This window comes from Aegilops tauschii, chromosome 2 (assembly GCF_002575655.3).
Source record: "Aegilops tauschii subsp. strangulata cultivar AL8/78 chromosome 2, Aet v6.0, whole genome shotgun sequence".
Lineage (NCBI taxonomy): Eukaryota > Viridiplantae > Streptophyta > Magnoliopsida > Poales > Poaceae > Aegilops > Aegilops tauschii.
In genome coordinates, this window is record NC_053036.3 from 560,038,617 (window position 1) to 560,058,296 (window position 19,680).

The 19,680-nt window shown below is 48.0% G+C and overlaps 2 protein-coding genes across 2 annotated transcripts; both read right to left on the reverse strand.

Annotated features, from left to right (window-relative positions):
* Positions 1-1,810: 1,810 nt before the first annotated feature.
* LOC109741243 (E3 ubiquitin-protein ligase PUB23) lies at positions 1,811-3,536 on the reverse strand. Its single transcript, XM_020300322.4, has one exon. The coding sequence runs from the start codon at positions 3,250-3,252 to the stop codon at positions 1,996-1,998; it is 1,257 nt and encodes a 418-aa protein (XP_020155911.1). The 5' UTR covers positions 3,253-3,536; the 3' UTR covers positions 1,811-1,995.
* A 5,073-nt stretch (positions 3,537-8,609) lies between these two features.
* LOC109741247 (uncharacterized) lies at positions 8,610-11,757 on the reverse strand. Its single transcript, XM_020300325.4, has 8 exons — positions 11,458-11,757; positions 10,848-10,964; positions 10,350-10,543; positions 10,164-10,269; positions 9,897-10,044; positions 9,623-9,759; positions 9,329-9,495; positions 8,610-9,235 (listed from the first exon to the last, which is right to left on the reverse strand). Exons 1-8 carry the CDS (start codon positions 11,546-11,548, stop codon positions 8,942-8,944), a joined length of 1,254 nt encoding a protein of 417 aa, XP_020155914.1. The 5' UTR covers positions 11,549-11,757; the 3' UTR covers positions 8,610-8,941.
* Positions 11,758-19,680: the final 7,923 nt, after the last annotated feature.

Sequence of the window (19,680 nt, forward strand, 5' to 3'; positions counted from 1 at the left end):
TATGCACAATGCTAAATAACCCGACTAAAATCATGATTTATAAAAATAATACTTTCTCGGTTCACAAATATAAGATGTTTTGAATATTTCAATATATACTCCCTCCATCCCATAATATAAGATTGTTCTGCAAGCTGTTTTAGTTTTCAAAACGATATTATATTATGGGACAAATGGATAGACTTTATGCAGAGTGAAAGGATTGAACAAACACGCTGAAATGCACATGTATACATCTAAATGAGGAAATGGTAGAACATCTTATATTGTGATTGGAGGAAGTAATAAATAATAGCTTAGTGCATAATGGTACCTGCTTATATCCTAACTCCAGGCGTCATCTGCTTGCATCTTGCCATCTAAGAACCGTAGAACAGTGGAAGGTTTCGTCGTCGTGGATATGCACAAGCGTCGGCCGGGCCGACGGCAAGCGTCCTAACAGTATACGCACAAATGGCGGCCAGCCGAAAACGCCTGACCAGGAGACGCGCTAGCGGCGTCAGCGACAAACGCCCTAGAGGAACACGCATGCTGAGTTGCTGACAAGACAAATGCCCTAGAATCAGATCAATCGATCGATCTGATCGAGCACGTATTCACATCCAGAGGCACTGGCCTGGGCTAAAACAACCACCCGCATTGTGGGCTTTGGGCTGTTGTAATTCGGTACAACACGTCTAAATTATTTATTCACGTATATGGGCTAATAAGTATGGGCTAATTAGGTAATTAGCTGCGGCCATTAGCGTATGTACACTGGACTACCTGCTACAAATCGTTGAGGGGGGCGAGCCATTGGCAGGGGTCTAGCCCCTGCTCGCCCCTCCCTCTCTCCGCCCCTGGTGAGAAAAGCTCATTTTTGCATCGGGGTGTCCGTCTTAGCAGCGCAAACTTGTTTAAACCTATAAGCTTGTAGAAGCATGACCAAAAAGTCATCGATCTAGACCAGAAGATGTCGGCAACTGCTTTCTATGTAACAAATCGACACCACGGAGAAGAAAACACTGGAGAGGGCCTGTATAATACCCCAGGTATGGCCAGATGGAGTAGGGGGCACAACTCTCACGTGCTCCGCGACAAGGCTGAAGCCAAGCAACCTTCGTCGATCAAAACTGAAACCAAAGGACCAAGCCGCGCCGATGCCGGCAACGCGCCATTAGCTCTGCAAAACACCACCACCAAGACAAACTTGCATAAGACCCCCCCCCCCCCCCCCAACACGGAGAACTAACGAACACACCACCCTCACACATGCCTTCCAACGATGCGAAGAAGCACCATCAAAGCAAGGGCGAGACAGGGAGGACTTATTCCAAGCCGACGATGGCATCATCGCTTCACCATCAACGACGGGGAACCAAAACATAACATAAAAATTCACCCTACCATCATCGGTCTGGAACAGCAAGGTCCCCAAAATTATGTTTCTATTCATTCTTCTATTCAACTGCTATTTATATCTATTATTTCACAGTGGTAAATCTAATACATGCATGAATTTTTCTGACATGATAAATGCATCTTGTGTAAAATGCCGTGGAATTTCTCTAGATATGTAAGTACTATTTTTCTGGACTTCCATCGTGCACAGTTTCACCGATTTTACCGAAAGAGGAGAGTGCACCCAAGTATATCACCCTAACAAAGATAGCATGGGGGAACAGAACCATGTCTATGTGAGCTGCAGTCTCTTTGCCTTGAGCAAACAAAGTCATTACTCACTTTGAATAACCATTTGATACATACAACTAGTATATACAAATCATGGATATGCCGCCAAACTGGAATTGATGAATGATGGAACCCTGGGTGGATCAAAAAACCACTATCAAATCAATTTGAACCTTTAATCTGTACACGCATCCTCATGCTCAACGCATGGATTTCAATCTTCCCTACCAAACAATATATTCACTCCATCGATCCTCCCGTTTCTCTTTACACTTGCAGATCGAGCTACGGCGCAGCACGCAGAGGGGACCCATCCGAGCAAGATCACTTGAGAAATTTGAGGTAGTCCTTGAGGTCGGCGGGGATGCAAGGGTACTGCCTCCAGAACGCGCCGTGCACCCTGAGCATCCTCGCCACCTTCTCCTTGGTCGACGGCGAGCTGTCCGCCTGCAGCAGCGCCAGCAGCTTCGCCACCCCGCCGCTCGCCACCATGTCGTCCAGCACCCTCTCCGTCGGCCGCGCCGCGCACGACACCAGCCACAGCACGTTGACCGCCAGCCTCGTGGCCAGGCCGGACACCCGCAGCACGGTCCGCACCACGGCCGCCACGGCGAGCCCGTGCTCCGCGAACGCGAGCCGGCCCTCGGGGCACTTGCACAGCCGCTTCAGGAGGAGGAGCGCCCGCTCGGCGACGTGTCGGTCGGCCTCCGGGAGGAGCTCCACGAGCACGCGCACGGCCCCGACCTCCACCACGCCCTTGCCGCGCCGGGCGCCCCTGGAGCGCGAGCGCGCCGTGACGTCGATGAGCACGTCGAGCGCGCGGGAGCTGAGCTTGGAGGAGGCCCCGTCGGAGAGGAGGTCGAGGAGGGACTTGACCATGTCGTCGACGTCGACGTCGTCGGTCCAGTTGCGGGCGCCGCTGGCCTCGGAGACCTTGGCGAGGATGGACATGGCGTGCAGCCTCGCCTCGGCGCTGCCGCGCTGGACCAGCGCGACCATGGGCCTCATGCACTCGGGCCTCAGCACCAGGTCCACCGACTCCTCGTCGGACAGCGGGAGCGTGGCGAGGACGGCGGCGGCCTCCTCGCACGTCCGGAACGCCGAGAATTCCCCGCCGGCGCCGCTCTCCGCCAGCGCCTGCGCCATGACGCGGCCGAGCACCTGGATGCCGTCGCAGGCCACGAAGTCGTCCCGCGCCACCTGGTCTCCGGCCATGCAGAGCCTCAGGCCCTTGAGCGCCGTGACCTTGAAGGGCGTGCCCTCAATGCCGGCGAGCACCGACGGCAGCCGCTCCCGCGCCATCGGCTTGAGCGCGTCCGCGGGGCTGGAGGGGCCGGAGGAGGAGGTGGAGGCGCGGTCCTGCCAGGAGGCGATGACGCGCTTGAGGGTGTGGTTGGGCGTGAGGTCGAGGGAGGCGACGCGCTGCATGGTGGCCGGGCACGTGGTCTTGCCGTACTTGAAGAACCACCGCTCGATGCTGCGGCGGTCGTAGGTGACGCCGGTGGACACCGTGACGGGGTCCTCCATCAGCTCCATGGAGATCGGGCACAGGAACAGCTGGGGCGACTCCTCCATGGCCATGGCCTCCAATGAATTGATCTTCTACCTATCCTTGCGCCAATGAAAGGAGCCTAAATTCTTGCCCTGAAATGAAATGTAGTTTGTCTGGGAACGAACAGGGATGTTGGTTTTATACTATCTGCAACTGCAATTTGTGCATGCGCATTGCTGAAGTCATGCAAGCCCGTAGGTACCCCGTAGAACTAATCCATGTGCAGCAGTAGTTCTGAATGAGGCATCCACTCTCCTCAATCAAACTGGAGACAAACTGTATATCATAAATTATGCACTGCGTCGTCACAGAATTTAATTAAAAATCCTTGTGAAACCCTATAGAAAAACAGGATAAACCGAGCAGCTCGCGGTATTCCCACCTTATCGGTTTGATTTCTGTGGATCGTATGCGCGTATAATAATACCCCGGAGTCAATAGTCAGAGGGCCAGAATGGTAGGCGATGCTTACACATATGTATTGAGGTCCTGTTTGGTTCATAAGTCTTAAGACTTTTTTTAGTCCCAAAGTCCCAAGTCCCTACCTGTTTAGTTCCTGGGACTTAACATGGACTAAAAGACCATATTACAAATATAAGTCCCTATAATTCCCTCCTTGAGAGTCTTATTTCATAAGTCCCAGATGCCCACTTTAAGTCCCTATAAGTCCCTCCTGTTTGGTTTAGATGGGACTTAAAGAGATTTTTTTAAGTCCCTACACCAATAAGTCCCTGTAATCAAACACCCTCTGAGTGTAAGGTTGGCAAATATGTTTGTATATACAAAACTAAAAATTAAAGAAAAAGGTGGCGCGACGATATGGGTTGCTGCCACGATCTTCAGCCAGAGACTCCGTCTCACGCCCAGCGGTAGCCCTTCGGCGTTTTGACGAGACTTTTAGCCACATGCATGGATTCGATGGGCGTCGACTGAAGCAAAGCAACCCGGCCAACAGCCCGTCGGTTAGAGCGGAAATTTACCAACGACTTGGCGTGAATTGTGATCGACGCCGCTTACCAAGTTGCCACAAACAGGAGGAACACGAGAGGTTTACCTCTTCTTCTACTACTACTCTTACGTATACTACTTATCTTTATCTTTTCGAGGAGCCTTGATTTTTATTTTCTAGGGTTGAAAACTTGAGATGCAGGTTGGGGTTGTTAAGATGAGGAGGTGGCCGGTGATGACAGCAGGTTTTTTAGAGTTAATTATTCCTGATCCAGCTCCATTTCTTCTTATGTTTGCTCCGTTCATTGTTAAGTTCAGTCGGGAGAGCGGTTGGGCGTTTCCTTTGACTATGACCGGGCATTTTCCTATTCAAATTTTCCGGCCGGATCCTCAACTCCTCCTCTAAAGACGAATTCCTTAATGGCGAGCGGTACACTGCATAAACTGTAATACAATAAAGCGCATTTCTTTAAAAAATTCAAATATCTTAATGCCCAAGTTAACTATGTATGCATCCACCCTGTTCATCGGAAAATATATCTTAGTACTACATAAGTTAACTACTACTTCCTCCGTCCCATAATATAAGAGCGTTTTTTTTACAGTAGCGTAGTGTAAATTTTTTTCTTATATTATGGGATGGAGGGAGTAGTGCATAGGTTAACTAGTACAGTAAATGGTTCAGTTTTCCCCAACAGAAAATGGTTCAGTTTTCCTCAAAAGAAAATGGCTCAGTTGTAACCCACGGTGAAAGTTTATCCACAATTGCTGTTGCCAAATTCCACCCAAACAATTCCCCATGTGCGCCGAAGATGGATGCCAAGATGCTACGAGCCAATTTCATGAACTCTCTTTCTTTTTTTCGCGGTTTAGGTGGGAGTCTGATGTGATTGCGGCATCTTTCCCGGTCATCACTGTCTGCCTGCCCACTCTTGAAATCAGAAACACTGCAAGCAGAACAAGACGCCGAGCAACAAGTACGGTCTCAACCAAAACACTGGCTGATCGACGCATGAGTCACGAAGATCTGTTTCATCAGAGGTAATCCGTCGCTTGTGCAGTCCATTAGCAAGTGGCTCGTCACCAGCTTACCTCAATTTGCAGAGCAGAACAATTGCTTTTAACCATCACAATTTGTTGTACAAAATGCATAATGTATCCGGAGCATAGGTCATGGATGGATGCAAAGGGTCGCTTGGCTGCTAAACTCCGTTTGTTTATCCTGCAAACGCAAGCCTAAAATCGGTTGGCCTGAAGCTGTCCATTAGTGATTAGTGCATCACCACTTAGCGAAATCCACAATTTTCCAAGGCACAAACCAGAACTCGCGGCAAATCCGTGTCTTAAAATGGGTACTACTCCAACTTGCACAGGAATAAGAGCAACTCCAATGGGGCGACTCATTTCGTCCGCGGCCGTCGGGTCGGCGCGGACAGAAAAGGTGGCCCAACGCGCTGACCCAAACGGACGCGCGTTCGTTTTTCGTCCGCGGGCGACCCATTCCCGGTCATTTTTGAGCCTGATTTGCGTCGGCGCGGACACGCGATGGACGCGCGCGCTCGCCTACTCCTGTCCCCGGGCCCGCTGGTCTGTGGCACATTGGCCTCCCCTCCCCTCTTACCCACCCACCCCCCTTCCCCGGCCAACAAGCAACCCTCACCCCGCCTCCTCCGTCACCGACACCGCCGCCTCCACATCCGCCCAGCAACGCCGCCCCTGCCCCCAGTCGCCCGTGGCCGCCGTTTTGCCGCCGGGGAGCAAACTGGTTCCCGCCGCCGCTTCCCCCACCGCACAGCCGTCCGCGACCAAGAAGACGCCTCGCCGCCCCCGCCACATCCGACCGGCGCGCTCGTCGGACGCCGGCAGGGCAGCTAGCTGGTCTGTGGGCGCCGCGACTCCCCTCGCCGGCCGTCTCCTTCTTCGACGCCCGCAAGCTGTTCGACAGTTTGCCAAGGTACGAAAATGGACTCCGCCGACGAGTTCTTTTTCCACAATTTCCTTTGCGACTCCGACGACGACGAGGAGATATTGGCTGCCGTGTTGGTCCATCACCACCTCAACAACCAGCGGTCGTTGTTCCGTGGCTCCATTCCAGGCCACCTTCCGGCGTTGAATCGTAACCGAGAGAGCGGGCATTTCCTTCTCTGCAAGGACTGCTTTGATACAACAAACTCGTTGTTCAAACATCACAAATTCCACCGCCGGTTCCGTATGAGTTGGCATGTTTTCAACCGTATTAGAGAGGGAGTGGTCGGCTATGATGACTACTTCGAGTGCAAAGAGGATGCCGTCGGCAAGATTGGTTTCTCCTCTTATCAGAAATGCACTGCCGCCATCCGAATGCTTGCATACGGAGTGCCCGGTGATCTCATTGACGAGTACGTCCGTATGAGCGAGTCTACATGCCTAGAGTCCCTGTATAAGTTCTGCAAGGCTGTGATTGCTGTGTTTGGCCCTGGGTACTTGAGAGAGCCGGCAGCTGAAGATACAGCCCGTTTGTTGGCGATGAATGCCAGCAGGGGCTTCCCGGGGATGCTTGGCAGCATAGACTGCATGCACTGGGAGTGGAAGAACCGCCCTTCTGCTTGGCAAGGGCAGTATAAGGAACATGGCAGGGCTTGCACTGTCATACTAGAGGCCGTGGCGTCTCAAGATCTCTGGATCTGGCACTCTTTCTTTGGCATGGCTGGATCACACAATGATATCAACGTGCTTCAGCGCTCGCCGGTGTTTGCTAGGCTTGCCGAAGGCAACAGCCCACCGGTGAACTTTACTGTCAATGGCCACAACTACGACAAAGGGTACTATTTGGATGGTATCTATCCTCAGTGGACCACTGTTGTCAAGACAATACTCAACCCTGTCGGAGAGAAAAGGAAAAGATTTGCCCAAGAGCAAAAGAGTGCTAGAAAGGATGTCGAGCGTGCCTTTGGTGTTTTGCAATCTCGATGGGGCATCGTTCGGTATCCTGCCAATACTTGGAGCACGCAGAAACTATGGGAGGTGATGACTGCTTGTGTGATCATGCACAATATGATCATAGAAGACGAGCGTCCGGAACGTCTGTACGATCAAGGCTTTCAGTTTCAGGGTGAGAATGTTGTGACTGAGCATGGAGTAGCGGCAACATTTGAGCAGTTCACTCAGTTTCATGAAGACATGCGTGATTGGAAAACTCACGTGCAACTGCAAAATGATTTGGTTGAGCATATGTGGACTCATGTTGGCAACCAATAGATGTATCTTCTTTTATTCGTTTGCAAAACTATGTGAAACATTTTTATTTGTATTTGGCTTGTAAAATTATACTATTTATTTGGGCGGCTAAACTATTTTGCTTGTTATTTCATTTCACAATATGTTTGAATGCAAATCAATGTAAAATTGGGCGGCCAGCCGGCCACGCCTGCACATATGGGTCGGCGCGTTGGGCGCGCTGCCGACCCATATAAAAAACAGGACGGACGCCGGGCGGGCGGCCGAACCAAACGAACAAAAAACGAACGAAATCACCGTCCGTTTGAGTCGGCCCGTTGGAGTTGCTCTAATCATCTGTAATACGTACTACGCCTAGTTACAGCCACTTGCCGATCCGACGTGCAGCACGCCGTGATGTCCAACCCAGCCCGGCTCGCTGTTTCTCGCCGTCGCCCGCCCGACGACTTTGAGCGTCTGCCAGGCCGTCCCGACATGCTATGCCATGCTTCGGGCGTATCCCATCGTCTCCAACCAACGGGCGCGTCCCGATCGGTTTGACCGCCCCGCGTCTCCCCTGTTTTTTCTGAAGAAACGCCGCAATCAGCACGTAGCACAGCTGCCTCCGATCAAGCGATCATCAAGAAGCTGCTAAGATCCGTTGACGAATCCGATATGGAAAACAAATGGACGCGTCCTCGTCGTCCACCGTCACCGGCCTAGGGGTTAAGAAAGTTATTTACTATACTAATAACACTGTCAGGCATTTGGCATTGTTCGCTCGCCGGTGAGTTGCAGGAATTCACATTGTGGTAGTAATATATACTCCGAGCCGTAGACTTTGGGTTTTTTCCTACAGTTTTTGACCTCGCAGACCCAGTTCCCTCTGAGCGGAAGCAACGTTTTGCCGCTGACAGACAGAACCGCGTTGACTATGCACATCTGAGAGGTTTTACTTTGCTTGTTCACACTCGAGAGTTTCTCCTCGAGAAGGCACCCGTCATAGTTTAACTTTCGGTTCAGCACACAGCATTTTGACACCGGATCAGTTTGGACACACCATTTTGACATTGTATCGGATTGCTTGTTTCCACATCCAAGCAGTAGCAGTTACACACATCCTAACATTTCCCGAAACGTATGACCACAGAGACCGTGGAGAAATCTGGTGGTTGGATGAATCACAATCCTTCACAGAATTAACAAAAGGGGCACCATCAGGAAATAATTGGCACAGCTACCATGACCAACAAGATTCCATTCAAACATCGTTTCTTAACACAGTGTCGCTTGCAAGTGAGAACTGACCCCGACTGTTCGGATTTGACCGGTCAAACCCTTATTTACGAGCTTGCCCGCATGAATATCCGAGAGAATACAGAGATCGACAAGGAAATCAGTTCATCACAGGGCAATAATGCAAGGTCGCCATCACCATGCAAGACCATGCTAGCTTGCCTCCAAATGTGTGGTACATCAAAGTCAGAACTCACAAGTCATAAGGATAAAAAAGAGGATGATGTTAATGTGCTACTCAAAAGGCCTCCATTTGGCGCTGCCGACACCGGACTCGGATCACTCCATCCTCTGATGGTAGACATTGAGGACATAGCTGTTCAGGAGGTCACCGAACGTCTTGGTCGAGAATTTCTGCACCACACGGTCGCGTGCTTGCTTGCCCATCCGGACCGCTAGATCGTGATCGCTCACAAACTTCAGCATGGCTTTGGAAAATTCGATGGGGGAGGGATCGCACAGAAAACCTGTCGCTTCGTTCACCACTGTCTCCACTGGGCCACCACTGTTGCATGCGATTACAGGCTTGTATGCTGCCATGGCTTCAAGAGGAACAATGCCAAAATGCTCGTCCTGGGCGTAGTAGTGTCAGACATGTAGGCTGAATGAGAATAATCTGCTTAGACTGATAAAAGTCTTACACAAATGGTGGTAGGCATTGTTTACCTTTGGAGTGTACAACACACAAAGGCAGTTGGACAGAAGCTCGTTTCTTTCAGATGAAGAACAAGATGTCACGAATTTAACATGTTCAGAAACACCTTCAGTCGCTGCCAATCTTTTGAGCTCCTCAAGGTATTCAACGTTTTCTTTGAGACGCTTATCGTACCCACCTTCAGCATGAGAAATGAAAGAAAACAGTGGCCAGTGGTTAATATTCTGATATTGTTTAATAACTCAAGATGTAGCAAGGTTAAACCTGTGAATAAAGGGGGGAAATAACACATAAACAAACATTACCTGCCACTGTTAAGCTTGCTTCCCGCAGAGCATCACCAGGTTGCTTAGAAACAACTGACCGGAGCAAAGCAAATGCTGAAATGGCTAGACCAAGATTCTTTTTTCTCTCAAACCGGTTAATTGAGAGGAAATTCAACCTGACAGAAAGATGATAGTTCAGTTTCGCTACAACTGAAAGAGGACAAAATACGACAGACAGCTAGCTATTATATACTAAAATCTGAATGAATGAAACCTAAATGAGTCACAAAGAGATATACAAGCATGAAGTTACTTATAATCATGAGGTTCATGAAACTGCTCAACGGAGACCGCTGGATATAGAACACCAGGCTCGATTCCTCTAGCATGAAGACCACAAAAAGTCCTGGCAAAAGTTGCCTCGGTGAACTTACTGTTGACTAGAATCAAATCTGCCATACCTAATATATGCAAAAAAGAATGACCGCTACAATTAGAATGCCAGTAGATGTCTCAACATATAATTAAAGGAAAGTCAAAACATAAGTATAGATACAGTTCTAGATGCCCAAGACGATACCAGTCGTGGCTTCCTCAATCATGTCAATTGGCTTGCGATACAACCTCCGAAGAAGTGTTGTATGTTGTGCAAGCAACATATCAGGAAAATGACAATAAAAAATTGTCTGAAAATGCAACAAAAAAGTACCTCAGCACATAGCTGCAATTAGAGCACACTAAAGCACTTCAAATAAGAGATAAGTACCTTTGATGATGCCTTTAGTTTAAGAAGTGGGATCACAACAGAAACCTGGTCTACCAATATGACGTCAAAGGAGGGCCACCAAAGTAGCACGCAGAGGGCAACAAAAATGCAGCGAAGATAAGCACAGACAGCATGAAAGCGGTAAAACACATGACGAGGCAGGAAATCTCCATATACTGTAACTGGGAATGGACCTGGAAAACAGACATAGAAGTCCACTAAAACTTCTATACACGCATCATAAGCATTGTTTGCCATAAACATAACCCAATAATATACATGTAAGATATTAAAAAAACTATTTATGGGACATTTTGCAGGAAGTGAATCAGCATGCAAATATCATAGAACATTTACTCCAGATCAAGTCTGCCGCAAATAATTAAAAAACATCAATCCAAAAAAGAGATATAATGCAACTCAGATATGGATAAATTTAAGAAACAGGTCTATCAGGCTTTCAGCGAAATATAACATAGATATAATTCAGAGATTTACCAGACACTGTTTCCTCAAAACACCGATTTCTGTCATGGTGTGATGTGAAAACGTGAACATCGTGTCCATGGGCAGCAAGCTGACATGCCGCATCAACTATCAATCTCTCAGCACCACCTACATCAAAATTGCTCTTTAGATCCTACTGCAGGAGATATTATACTTTGCTCATATGCTATATCACGCCTGCTGCAATGCTTCTGTACATGCGTTGTAGCTGCAAGTGTGCTTAACTGCGATTCGACACTGAAGTCATGTAATTGCTCCTAGTTTCTTCGAGTAAGCTAATTATAAGCTATCACTAGAAACACCAACTACGTATGAAAAGGAAACATCACTTCCCATACTCTTATGCCACACCTGAACGACCACCAGTCTACTCGAATCTGGTACAGAATTGGGGATCTCCTGGACATGCGGAGAAGCTCAGTGATACCGTCCTCCTTGAAGAATCTATCAACACTACGAAATCAGGGACTCCAGCCTCTAGCTGGGGGAGTTTAAGAAGTCACGTGATCTACTCGATCCTCCCAACTCCATGGCGTCAGATTCAGAAGAACTGCATCTAGCGATCGGCTGTGGTGAGAGGAGGAGGGTGAGGGTTCCGTACCGATTCCAAGGTCGGGGTGGATGACAGCAACCTTAAGCTTCCTCGTCTTCGTCCCCGACGACTCCCCGGCGACTCCTGCCGCCGCCGCCATCGCTTCCAAGGACGGCGGCCCGGCAGGAGAAGGCAGAGCGGGACGGGGCCGCGCTGAGGAGATGGTAGGGAGGGATGGGTCGAGCTGTGGAGGGCCGGTAGGGTGCTGGGGACGATCGGCGGACGGGAGGGCGGAGCTCTGGCGGCGGAGGAGCAGTCCAGCGGGCCAAGGAAAGAGGGACGGCGTGCGTGCGTTGTTTTCAGCCAGGGGCAAATCTGTCCTTTTCCATCTCTAATTGAGGTTTATTTCAAAAATTATCTCTAATTGAGACAGAATTAACTAAAGGTTTATTGTAAAAAAGTAATTAACTAAAGGTTGATGGTGCTCTTCCCATAATGTAAGACGTTTTTTGACGCTACACTAGTAGTATTAAAAAACGTCTTACATTACGGGACGGAGTAGTACTAAATATTGATGTTGAAACTATGGTGTGGAGGACAGTTGCTCGTCCGAACTTTCGACGGATGAAGTATTGAACGGTGCTATCTGGTTTGCTCTACGCATAAACGGATTGATGTGATACATCATATAAAAATCATTCAAAATTTGCCATGTCTGTAGCAACATTATATTGATTTTACTCTTCATATGAGGTATTTATCAGTTGGCGGGGGTAATTTATCAAGTGCAAAGAAACACGGGGCATTTTGGTTGGATAGTCAAGTCATTGATTTTGCTACTTAATTCACTGACTTCGCACTTGATGTGAGTCTTTTTTGGTCCGAGCAGATTAGCTCTATGCATAAGGTATCACAAATTAATCACTCCCCCCCGCCCCACCCCCAACTTTAGAATAGGTTGGCCGTTAGAAACTCTCCTCATGAGCTCCAAGTGTGGAGTCGACCTGAACTTCCTAGCTTTGAGGAGCTAAAATCCGACATCCCATAACCTCCTTGATAAAAAATTCAGAGGATTTCTATCCGAGATATTTGAGTAACATGAAGTTGAAAGAAATTATTGTCGATATGACATCGCCACGTGAAAAATACATGTTTGTTTCTCCCCTAACCTCCTCGTCATCTCCATTCAGATCCCTCTTCCTAGGAGTTCCTCTGCTTCCTTCCAATAGAAGAAACCCTCTTTGTCATCCCCTCGCACCCCTTCGTCGCTCGCATCTTCATCCTCACTAGTGACATCTTCATCCCCTGTCCACGCCCATTGCCAACTATCTGCCAAGTCACCGTCATCTACCCATTGGACCCTCTTCCTCTCTGGCAGTCACGGCCAGGAAGAAGCTACATGGCACCGACATCGCCCTTCTTTTTGTCGACCTGCTCCTAGCCCGCCCTGTCCGTCACCTCAACGCCCGGAGGAGGCACCATGGAGTGCCTATGTTGGGCCCCACATGTCTCCCCTGTCCCTCTACTATGGCAAGTCTTCGTCATCTAAAAAAATCGTCTCCTAGTTTTGTGTAGATTTTTTGGAGTTCGGAAAGGATCATGAAATCACTGACATGTAAACATGCAAATCTACACTCTGACCTAATATTATACATCATTCCAAATTTTACAGAGTATTGCATGAAATGTAAGAAATGTATATGTAAACTTCAAAAGTTATGGATACATCTTAGATGGAAAATGTTGCCCAATAGATATATTCCCAAACAACATCACCCACGCTCCCCTAGCATAACTTGTCATGGCGGGATCGGACTACAAAAGCACCCCTATGTCTCAAAGGAACCTTGGTGTCCTGATATGTTGATAACTGAACATATTCCGCGCACGAGGAGTGTGGGGTGGGGTGAGGGATCGTCTTGTTCCCCCAAGCGAGTAGATGGAGTATTGCCGCAGTTGCCTCTTCATCGTCGGATCGAACCAGTCTGTTCAAATCACAAGACGAGAAAACAAATCGGCAGTTAATTGTTAGTGAATGTCTTATTGCATAAACAAAATTTGCACATAGTTACAAATGGCATTTGCCATTTTTTTAGATGAGTGGATCAGATTTGGATTTTAGAAAATTAGCGCGACAGTGGAAGTCCATTGACAATCCTCGCGGTGTTTTTGCTTCACGCAAAGAACCCATGCTTTTCCTCATCCGCCGCGTCAGCGGAGTAAAAAGCATAAAATCACCACAATTACGACAATGATATCGTTTGCCACCACTTTTCAAAGAATTAACAGAATGCACCGAACTCAACTCTAATCTTTTGTAGAAAACATGGATTGTGTTGTATTAATTTTTTGAAGCCCCGTACCCCCCGCGTCGCCTCCCCGAGCGGGGCGACCGGGGCGGCCTTTACTTCCCTCGCCGCCTAAGCCCCCTCCCACCTCCCCTCATGCCGCTGTTGTTGGCTGGCGCGGTCGGTCGCTTACCCGCGCGGCGCTGTTGTGGCCGGCGGTGACGGGCCTATAAGTGCATCTAGTGCCACCCCTAGTTGGTTTTGGAGTATTGACAACAAACCTGGTTGAGGGACTAATGTGTTTGTGAGAATTGCAGGATAACACAGGTAGTAGTCCCTCATTGATTCGGTTTACCTACCGAAGATGACCCCTAAAAATGTATGAAGACATTGAAGACAATGGTGGTATGTGAAGATATTCACATTGAAGACTATGACAAGAGAAGACATCACGTGAAGACTATGGAGCGCGAAGACTTAGTTGTTTCGTTGTTTCCTTTTCTTCTTTGTTGAGTCATAGGAACCACCGTACTGTTAAGTGGGGTCCCAGTGAACAAAGTGAGAGTGACTGAAGTGATGCTCAACCAAAATCCTATGTCTTCGAGCGAAGACAATGAGAGCAAATCTTATCCAGAGCTGGATGAGTCAGCTTTACTTGTAGCCTAAGTCAAACTGCCGCGTGTGTTTGAAATCTGACCGTTGGAACACGTGTCAGTTCCTTAGTGACCCAGGGTCATTTCAGACAAATCAGGTCGGGTTGCCTAGTGGCTATAAATAGCCCACCCCCTACACCATAAATTGGTGGCTACTCAGAGTTAGTGCACGGCTTTTGTCGTTTGAGAGCAACCCACCTCCGAAGCTTTTGAGAGAGAGAAATCCTTGCGAGGACAAAGCCCAAACACCCAGAGCCAAATAGTGTTAGGCATCACTGAAGTCTTTCTGTCCGCGTGACCTGAAGACTTGTTACACTTGAGGACTATGAATCCTCCAGCCGGTTAGGCGTCGCGTTCTCAGCATCCAAGAGTCATTGTGGATTGCTGGTGAACGAAGTCTGTGAAGGTTTGGTAGTCTACCTTGAAGACTTACCAGAGTGATTGGGCGAGGACTGGGTGTCCTTAGCTCAAGGGGAATAAGGTGAAGACACGGTCTTCTGAGTTAAATCTCAGCCTCCCTAACCAGACGTACAGTTGTCACAGCAACTGGAACTGGTCCAACAAATCATTGTCCTCACCAAGTGTCTGGTTCTATCCTCTCCCTCTCTTTATTTACAGTTTGTCTTCATGAAGTCATTGCCTGTTTGCATTACCTGTTTGACTTCACCGTGTGACTTCTATTGTTGTTTGGCTTCATACTATCTTCCATCCCGATCTTTACTACCTAGCTGCTATTAGTCTTCGTGCTTTCACTTCATTGAATACTTGACTATGGCTTGCTTAGTGTAGTCTACCTTCCGCTGCATATCAATAGGTTCATTTCTATTGTTTGTCTTCGAAACTTTCATGTTTTGAAGACTTTCATTAAAATCGCCTATTCACCCCCCTCTAGTCGATTACTAGCACTTTCAATTGGTATCAGAGCAAGGTACTCCCTTGTTCTGTGTGATTCAGTTTAACCACCTGGAGTTTTAGCCATGTCGACTGCAGGGATAATCAAAGTCTCCGCTGCGTGCCCCGTCTTCGATGGAACTGAATATCCCTACTGGAATAATAAGATGCGAATGCATCTTGAAGCCATTGATGTCGACCTCTGGTATGTCGTCAAGAATGGTGTTCCCAAGACTGGTGAAGGTGTCACCCCTGCTGATGTCAAGAAGTTCATTCAACTGGATTCTACTGCCAAGAACATCATCTGTGGTCATCTGACCAAAGGACAGTATGGCCGTGTGAGTGCCCTGGAAACGTCGAAGCTAGTCTGGGACTGGCTCTCCAAGGTCAATGAAGGCGTCTCAACCCAGAGAGATCAAAGGATCAGTGTTCTTCGCAACCTCTTCAACCGCTTCAAGAGAAACGACAATGAGAATGTCCAGCTCACGTTTGATCGCCTCACCGACATCACAAATGAGCTTCGTGCTCTAGGCGCCACTGAGATCACCAAGCATGAAATCGTCAAGACACTGCTGAGATCACTTGATAGCTCATTTGACACCCTTGCCCTGATGATACAAGAACGCCCTGACTTCAAGACACTCGATCCGTCTGACATACTTGAGAAGCTCAACACACATGAGTTCCAGTTATCTGAGAAAAGAGATATCTATGGTCCCAACTATGGCCGAACTCGTGCTTTGAAGGCAAAAGCTGTTTCCTCATCCGAAGAAGAATCTGATTGCAGTTCTGGTGATCCTGAAGACATTCGAAAGGAACTTGCTATGCTTGTGAAGAAGTTCCAGAAGTTCACTAAGAAGAAGGGCTTCAGAAAGTCTTCACGATCTAGCTCAAGAAATGACGAAGCTTCCACTCATGATTACAAGAAGAGAACATGTCACAAGTGCAAGAAACCTGGACACTACATCTCTGAATGTCCACAGTGGGACAATGAGAACAACAAGAAGAAGAAGAGCAAGGAATATGATTCTGATGACAAGAAGAAGAAGAAATCCTCAAAGTCTTCTTCCAAGTCTTCGTCCAAGTCTTCATCACAGAAGAAGAGCTCATCTGGCAAGGCTCGTGCTTTTCTTGGCAAGGATATGGATTCAGAGGAGGAGTCTGCTTCTGAGGAGGCAGAGTTGGAGTCTGAGGAGGAGTCCGACCCTGGCGTTGCAAGTCTGGCTCTAGCTACAGCCTACGTTGCCAAGTCCATCTTCAACACTGAAGACAATGGCCCCGTCACCAACGCCGATGCTAATGACAAGGACGACTCAGCTCCCACCTACTGCTTCATGGCACGAGGTGCCAAGGTAAAATCACGCGATGCTTACTTTCAAACATCAAGTGAAGATGACTCTGATTGTGAATCCAACCCAGCTACAAAACACTTGCTAAAATTGCAACTGAACAACAGAAAGCTATGGAACATACTAAAAAACTGTTAGACAAAAGTGATGACCTGTTGGACGCGGAAATGACCCGATATCAGTCCTTAATTGAAGACATAAAAATCTTCATGTTAAGTACCAGGAATTTGAAAGTCATCATGAAACACTCTCAACCACTCATGAAAAGATTTCCTATGATTATCTTCAAAGGAAGCAAGAGCTTGAGAAATTGAGAGCGGCTCATGAAGATCTTCAAAAAGAGACTGAGTCACTTCACGCTCAACAGATCAGTCCCGCTCAGGAAGGATTTGAACCACCATGTCTAAAATGCCTTGAGCGTGATAACGCTACTTCTGTTGCTGAATGTTCTACTGCTGCTACTGTTGCAATATCTTCAACTGTTGATGTGGTAACTAACCCCTCTGCTGAGGATACCACTATTATTGCTGATGAAAATGCTAGGTTGAAGACATTGCTTGAAACAGGGATGTACAAAAGTCTCAAAGGGCATCAGACACTGTGCGATGTCCTCAAAAAGCAGATTCTGAACCGAAACCCTAGGAAAGAGGGTGTTGGGTTCGAGAGGAAAATGAATGTTGATGGTTCCTACTGGAAGCCTGAGCAGTATCCCAAAACCACATGGGTTGCTGCAAAGGGACCTTCAGTGGATCCATCCACCTTATCTGGCTTCACTTGTGCTAACCCTATTATCATTGATGAATCCTTTGATGCAAACTATAAACAGTTTAAGAATCAGAATGGTGAAGTGTTTGCCAGGTATATTGGTACTAACTGCAGGAATGGACCACCAATGAGGAAGATCTGGGTTCCCAAAAGTTGTCTTGAGAATCTTCCTGTGAATGTCATCATGACACCGCCTGGGAAGAAGACAAATCCCAGACCAAAAGCTTCATATGGTCCAAAGGCTTCATACAGATACAGGACTCAACTGAGTCACCCTAACGCCAATGTTTTGTAGGGAAATTGTACTCAAACTTGTGAATATGAGTGTGTGTCTTCAAACCGCTATGTTCATAAAACTAAGAACTTTCCTGCTTATTCATATGAGTATCATTCATCTTCTGCAAGGCTATTTGCTAGGGCTCCAAAGCCGAAATTCTCAGATGCTGCACTTAGACTCATTACTTCTAAGCCACCCCTGAAGATGTGGGTGGTTAAGAAGAATTAACTTTCTTTTGCAGGGAAAGGTCTCCAGCCAGAAATCAAAGGCGTCTGATGCTATTGCTGGGGACCTAAAAAATCTTTTAGGGCGCAAGATCAAATGCCCAAATGGTCTTACTATGTATTTTGCTCCTGAATCGCTTACCAATCATCCTATCAGTCCTAATCTTGATCCGAGCTTTGATAATTCTCTTGTGAATCAATTGTTTATGCTTCACAATACTCTTGGTGAAGCCTATCCCCCTAACTGTATTGTAGGGTATGACACCTCATGCTTCAGAATGGATTATGGACAGCGGATGCACTAATCATATGACTGGTGATCGAAGTCTTCTCATGGACTCAACCTTACGTCCATCTGACAAGAGTCACATCACATTTGCTGACACTGGTAAAAGCAAGGTATTGGGTCTAGGTAGAGTTGCAATCTCAAAGGATCAGCACATGGATAAAGTGATGCTTGTTGAATCCCTTGGTTTTAACTTAATGTCTGTCTCAATGCTTTGTGACTTGAGCATGATTCACTACAAAAAAAATACACTTCCGTGATGATACGTGTTTGTCATAGTAGGTCGCGTTTTTTGTCATGCATGTACATCCATGACAAATTTATGACAGAATCAAGATAGTCATACCTGTGCTGTCGTAGAAGTGTTCCATGACATTACCAAAATTATCATCATGGAAGTGTCCACTTCCATGACGATAAATCGCGCGTCACAGAAGTGCTTTCGTCAAGGGTGACCGACACGTGGCATCCACCGTAACGGAACGCTGTTAAGCTATCGGGTTGGGTTTTGGATCCGATAACCCGTTAACAGCCCTGACCAATGGGGATTCTCCACGTGTAAAATCATCATTGGCTGGAGGAGACACGTGTCAGGTCTGCGTTGGCACAGGTGTCACTCATCCAATGGGCGAGACGCGCCTATGATATGTTGACACGTGGACCGGCCCATCAAGTTTAAATGGGCCGGCCCAACTGAAGGCCCACAAGATTTTGCGGACCATAATGGGCCGGCCCAGCTAAAGGCCCACGAGATTTTGCGGACCATAATGGGCTGGCCCAGCTAAAGGCCCACAAGATTTTGCGGGCCATAATGGGTCGGCCCAGGTAAAGGCCCACAAGATTTTTGTGTGCCATAATGGGCCGGCCCAGGTAAAGGCCCACAAGATTCTTGCGGATCATAATGGGCCGGCCCAGCTAAAGGCCCATGAGATTTCGCCGACATTAATGGGCCAGCCCAGCTGTAGGCCCACAAGATTTTGAGGACCCTAGTAGGCCGGCCCATTAACTGGCTGCCATGTTTTGGGCCAAATGTCGGCCCATATTTGATCCGGTCCATTAATGGCCTGCCACGCTCCGGGCCTAATAGTGGCCCATATGAGATCCGGCCCGTTAAAAGCCTACCACGTTCTGGGCCAAATTACGGCCCAGATCAGGTCCGGCCCTTTAAGAGGCTTTGGGCTCAATTATGGCCCATATCAGATTCGGCCCGTCAACTGGACACTATGCTTTTGGGTCCACTTGCTAAAGGCCCACTTAGTAATTCGGCCTGATATTAGTTTTGGCCTGTTAAGGGCCCGTTTAACATTTTGGCCCTATATTAATTTCGTCCTGTTAAAAGCCCGTCATATAGTTGGGCCTAACTACAGCCTGGTTTGCATCCGGCCTGCTCGCAGCCGATATCTGATTGGGCCAAACAAGGACCGAGACAATTTTGGCCTGTTAAAAGCCCGTGATTTGATTCGCACAATCATGGGTCGGGGTTCATTTCGAGCTGCTGCCAGCCCATGAGCTGTTCGGCACGTTTCAGGCCCAACCTACATCGTGATTGCATGACGGCC

Bases quoted from the DNA above. Each gene is read 5' to 3' on its own strand.
- LOC109741243 (XM_020300322.4), bottom strand. From the start codon at position 3,252: ATGGCCATGGAGGAGTCGCCCCAGCTGTTCCTGTGCCCGATCTCCATG.
- LOC109741247 (XM_020300325.4), bottom strand. From the start codon at position 11,548: ATGGCGGCGGCGGCAGGAGTCGCCGGGGAGTCGTCGGGGACGAAGACG. The intron at 10,045-10,163 runs GTATCGTCTTGG...TGCATATATTAG, and splicing joins GATTGAGGAAGCCACGACTG to GTATGGCAGATTTGATTCTA. The intron at 9,760-9,896 runs GTAACTTCATGC...TCTTTCTGTCAG, and splicing joins CATGAACCTCATGATTATAA to GTTGAATTTCCTCTCAATTA.